At 35.8% G+C, this 5,000-nt stretch overlaps 1 protein-coding gene across 2 annotated transcripts; it reads right to left on the reverse strand.

The window, feature by feature from the left end:
- Positions 1–833: 833 nt before the first annotated feature.
- LOC113322879 lies at positions 834–4,268 on the reverse strand. Of its 2 annotated transcripts, XM_026571062.1 has the most exons (9): positions 3,950–4,267; positions 3,811–3,861; positions 3,338–3,359; positions 3,048–3,162; positions 2,889–2,921; positions 2,213–2,338; positions 1,645–1,751; positions 1,469–1,540; positions 834–1,346 (listed from the first exon to the last, which is right to left on the reverse strand). In XM_026571062.1, exons 1-9 carry the CDS (start codon positions 4,142–4,144, stop codon positions 940–942), a joined length of 1,128 nt encoding a protein of 375 aa, XP_026426847.1. In that variant the 5' UTR covers positions 4,145–4,267; the 3' UTR covers positions 834–939. The 2 variants fall into 2 exon arrangements, with proteins under 2 accessions (XP_026426847.1, XP_026426848.1); XM_026571063.1 differs by lacking the exon at positions 3,811–3,861 and having other exon boundaries at positions 3,950–4,268.
- Positions 4,269–5,000: the final 732 nt, after the last annotated feature.

The following is a 5,000-nucleotide window of genomic DNA, read 5'->3' on the forward strand; positions in this document are numbered from 1 at the left end:
GGAACAGATGGAATGGGATTTGTTGTGCAATGAGATGGGGCCAGTTCATGGATTGGTGGAGGAAGGGGATTCTGTGGAAATTATGAGTGATTTTACAGTCAAGAAATGTTATGAGCAGCTGGTGCAGGATGATACAATTTGTGATTTCAATAAATTTCTATGGGAGAATGGGATCCCTCAAAGGTGAGTTTTATGTGTTGGGCTACTTTTCATAATTCATCACCTACTTTGTCAATGCTTAGGCATAGAGGGATGGATATTCAAGATGTTAATTGTCCTTTTTGTTAGAAAGAAGAGGAAACTACAGATTATATCTTTGTGTGTTGTTCTTTTGCATTTGAGGTATGGTCTCATTTTGTTATAGCATTTAGAATTAGAATCTCTTGGGTGTTTCCAAGTTCTGTGAAAGCTAATTTTGAAGCTTGGAGAATGAACAATCTAAAAGGTAAGAGTAAAGAAGTATGGTGGAAGGTGATTTATGTTGTGCAGTGGTATTTGTGGAATGCCAGAAATAAAAGAGTTTTTGGTGGAAGAGAAATGACAGCGGAGGAAGTTATCTTGTTGATGAAACATTCTATCATTCTTTGGCTTAGTGAAAGGATGTTTTTAAAGGGGTTTCTGTTACTCAAAATCTTGTATAATTGGGAAACAGTGATGCATGTAAACTGTGGCCTCCTCTTGTAAATATTTTTTCATTTTAATATAAGCTTACCCTTTCAAATAAAATAAAATAATAGGTCCTATTTAAATGGCCAGCTCTTAGCAGCACTGCACGTATGCAAAGTAGGCATACGTCTGCAGTTTCCCTATATATGCTAGAGAAAATCCACAGAGATGTAGTGATGTTGATTTATTTTTTCATTTTATTAAACGTCCAAATGAGACAGAAACACTGGGATAAGGGACAGACAGAAAAACTGAGACAAGGGACGTTGAAAACTACAATGAAGAAGCTCGCATACCACTTTGAAATAGTATGAGCTCTTCCTCGATCTTGATTTCATCCCCAATAATGGAAACCCAAGTCTCAGCTATCTTATCAAGCTTTCCGTCATTAATCTCAACTAGCGTAAAACCTCGAACTGTACCACTAGGCTCGAGCGCAAGAGAAACGGGTGCGCCTTCAGTGGAGGAGCTTCCAGTACCAGTTTGTTGTTCATGAAATAGTTTTTTCACCCTAGGTACAATTGCTCCATTCAAGTAGATAGTATTGTCCGCTCCAACTACAATCATTTTGCGAAGACGTCCGTTTCTTGATGCCAATTCTTTATGCATATGGCCAAAGACAACCAAGGGGATAGGGAATTTGGTAGTTTCTTTCATGTTGGATATAGCTTGCTCCAGATCTGTACCAAGTCATACATATGACACTAAATCATCATCATATTAATAAAATTCATGACTCCTATTAAACAGAAATATTCTGTAACATAACGTGGGAAATATTTCATGATTTAAGTTTGTTTACCTGGATCACCATGGTCACCCCCTTGATGTACCCAATCTCTTCCACATATATCATTCTTCTCAGATCCCAAACCTGCAACATATAAAACAAGAAAGGAGAGCAGAAGTTGAGTTTTAGTACAACTACATCCGAGTAGCGAGTACAAATCAATAAGTAGGACGAAATGACAAATATACCTGTAGGTCCATTATGTGCCAGAAGTACAATGGAATGACCCTCTGGTGTTCCTACGGACGCTTTACATATTTTTTTGGCACTTCCGTTCATATCTTGGACTCCATATCTGAAAAGGTTTCATTTAGGTACACATTTCTCAAAGGGTTTAAAAAACATGGGAAAATTATATGACATCATTCATTTAGAATTGAATTCGACTAGTAAGTTTATTCAGCATGGTTGTGTGCATTAATGCCAACATCCTATTTACGGAGTGATAAGAAATAAAACACTTAGACCTACATTTTTCATCTGATAAAAGGAAGCTTGACTGTAGCCATTTTCTCAAACACGAAATAGTTTTCAGCTAAAGAAAATTAACCCCTAATCCATCTTATAAGGAAGTCATCAAAAATTATAAAAACCAGAATAAAGGAAGGTAGCTTAGATCTTGAAGTATCCTAATTTTGGCTTAAGTATTTCAAAGAGGAACTGCACTACCATCAACACATTGTGCAACACCCAAAACTGTACTCGTGAGTACCCGGGGTAAAATTCATCAATGCAGAAAATGAGAATAAGACCAACCTCGAAGATAGAAGTTTTTCCCGAAAGATTCTATTACCCCCATGAGAAAACGGGCGCCCACCAACGACACTCAGCTTTAAATTAGGAAAGTCTAAACGACGGTAACCCACATGCTCCTCTCCAAGACTGGTCACCAAGGAAAAGCACTTATCAACTATTTCGTCAAATTTATGGTAACTGCTGTCAGAAAGTTAAAACTCTGACACGCAACAAGCAAAACAACAAACTTCTCTATCTCTTAGATTATAAAAGGTAATCAGCTATAAATTTGCTCATAACTAACCATGTTATTCCTTTTAATGTCTTCCCGAAAATTGTACCTAAAAGCACACACTACTCTTGTATCTTTAGTCCATTTTCTTTGTCTTCCCAAGGTAATTAATATCACTACAAGGTATCCTCTCCATACCTTTAAAACTTAAAGAGACATCCCTTTAGTATCACCACAAGGCCATCAATTCGGCTGTATGGGTATGGTATAAAATGGTGAAGAGAAACGCTAGGAAGAAACATCACGGTGACATTCAAACCTGGTTTCCGAAACAGTTCTGATTCACCTACTAAGATTACCATGACCTACATCAGCTTATATGATCATTTGATTAAACAATTGCAAGGAAAGTAGTGAACAAAACAGGCTTAGCATGGTTCAGATGTCGAACAGAAATAAACTCACCATTCCAGCTGAAGTTGGACACGGTCTTTCTTCCTGTTCAATACAGAAAATGTAACGATTCAAATCAGACCTGAGCAGAACAAACTCTTGGAAGAGAGCTTATCTGATGAGCCAATCAGTATTTGCAAACATCAACGGACTCGTAGCATTTCAGCTTACTTTTGTGAAAACTGTTGGGTAGTCCAACAATCGTGGTTCCCCAATATAACAGCTTTTGGAAGTTTAAGCTCCGAAACGCTTTTAACAAGTTCAACATTCTCATTCCCGAAATCACCTGATCAAGCAGAGAGCCAAGTCAATGAGATTATTGCAACAGTCTACGAGTATGTATACAAAGGCACACCAGAGGAAAACAAAAGTACGATAAGATAGATAACATGGAAGTGAACCAAATTGGCAACCTTCCAAGCATTTAGATGAGGTGGGTATATAGAAATAGAAAAACTTGCCTGTAAATAATACCAAATCAGGCTGCAGTTGGCATACAACATAAAACCATGTTAGGGAAGTTTGTAGCTGAGCAAAATCACTTAATGAAACTACTGAGAAACAAATACAGATTCTTATTACCACATTCCTTATCTGGCTGATTCAAATAAGAAATCACAAATTTAGATTAAAGTAAATGTAATATTGATGAATTAATTGAGAATCTAAGATTGTGGCTGCGAAACAAGGGTGACATACATGGTAACAAAAATGGACTGAAGAGGAAATCGGGGAAATCCTAACAACTATGATACTGATATGTAGACTATGGAAACAACAATCTGAAACGATATTATAGTCAAGTCTCATATTGATTGATTGATTGATTGATTGATTATTATGTAGTTTTGACAAAGTAGATAATTAAGAGTGAAAAAAAAATAATTCCCAGCTGATTGATCAAAACAAAAATAAAATAAAATATTAATAACACCTGTAAAAACTGGAGGGCTTTTGTATCTTCTTGGAGGTCCCAATCATCATGCTTCCGAGAAAATTCCGTAGAGAAGATAATAAGTTGAAATTCCTTGGAAAAATAAAATCATTTCGTTAAACCGAGATAGAATACTTACAACGTCTCCAACAATACCAATTCGAATAGAGGAAGCAGCAGCCATTGATACACGGATTTGACTAGCTGAAGAGGATGAAGAAGAAGAAGAAGAAGAAGAAGAAGAAGAAGAAGAAGGAAAAGTAGTAATGAAACAACAGGGGTTGGTCGTGGTAGAGGAAGAGGAGGAATGGACTCCCACCCATGGGCGTAACATTAATTAATTAATTCAACAGCCCAGCGCCTAATGATAACAATAATATTAACGAGTGAAACCTACCAATTTGAACGAATCATTTGAACTAAGGCATAGCTGACTGATTCCATTAATAAATCAAAAGACCACTGGTTCGATATATTTCTGTCAATCGGACATAATTACCCACATTGATCACACTACAATTACATTTCAGTACAATATAAAAGAAGAAATACAACCCGACTTCTGGCGGAACAAGGTCCGGCATGCTCGTGATCGACCTATCAATACATCAATACACCGTAAAACTTACATAAATTAATAGCATTGAGACTAAAAAAAATTATTATTCTAAGGAAATAATTAATTTATCGGATTAAAATTTAGTTTGTACAAACCTAGTTGGGATTAACAAAATTTATTAGTTTAATGAATAATTAATTTATCGAGAATTAATATATCGAAGTTCTATTGTATGAGTGTGAGGGGAGGAGTTAGGATTTTAGATTTAGACGAATAAATTGTTTTAAGAAAATTTGAACCAATAGGAAATAAGATCTTCCAGGTCCACCAGAAAGAAATATTATCTTAATTAAAGAAAATCTTACTGGCCCCACCAGAAAACAATTATTTAAGTAGAATAAAAAATATTAGGGTGTTCTTCTTCACAGGAAAAAGGAAAAATATCTTGAGTAAAATTATTTCACGGGTAAAAGAAAAAAATACTTTACGGGTAATTTTTTTCCTACCTGTTGTTGATGGTGGATTTTCAACAAAGACTAAAATCGTAAACTCGTGATCTTGCATGTTTCTCACACGACTTCAGAAATGTATGTGAAACTCATATTTTAGGATTCGTGAAAGCTCATTTCAC

Source organism: Papaver somniferum, chromosome 11, assembly GCF_003573695.1.
Source record: "Papaver somniferum cultivar HN1 chromosome 11, ASM357369v1, whole genome shotgun sequence".
NCBI lineage: Eukaryota > Viridiplantae > Streptophyta > Magnoliopsida > Ranunculales > Papaveraceae > Papaver > Papaver somniferum.

Coding starts and splice junctions, on each gene's coding strand:
- LOC113322879 (XM_026571062.1), bottom strand. CDS start 4,144: ATGTTACGCCCATGGGTGGGAGTCCATTCCTCCTCTTCCTCTACCACG. Junction 3,360..3,810: donor AAGCCCTCCAGTTTTTACAG/GTGTTATTAATA, acceptor TGCCAACTGCAG/CCTGATTTGGTATTATTTAC. Junction 1,347..1,468: donor GGGTGACCATGGTGATCCAG/GTAAACAAACTT, acceptor GACTTGGTACAG/ATCTGGAGCAAGCTATATCC.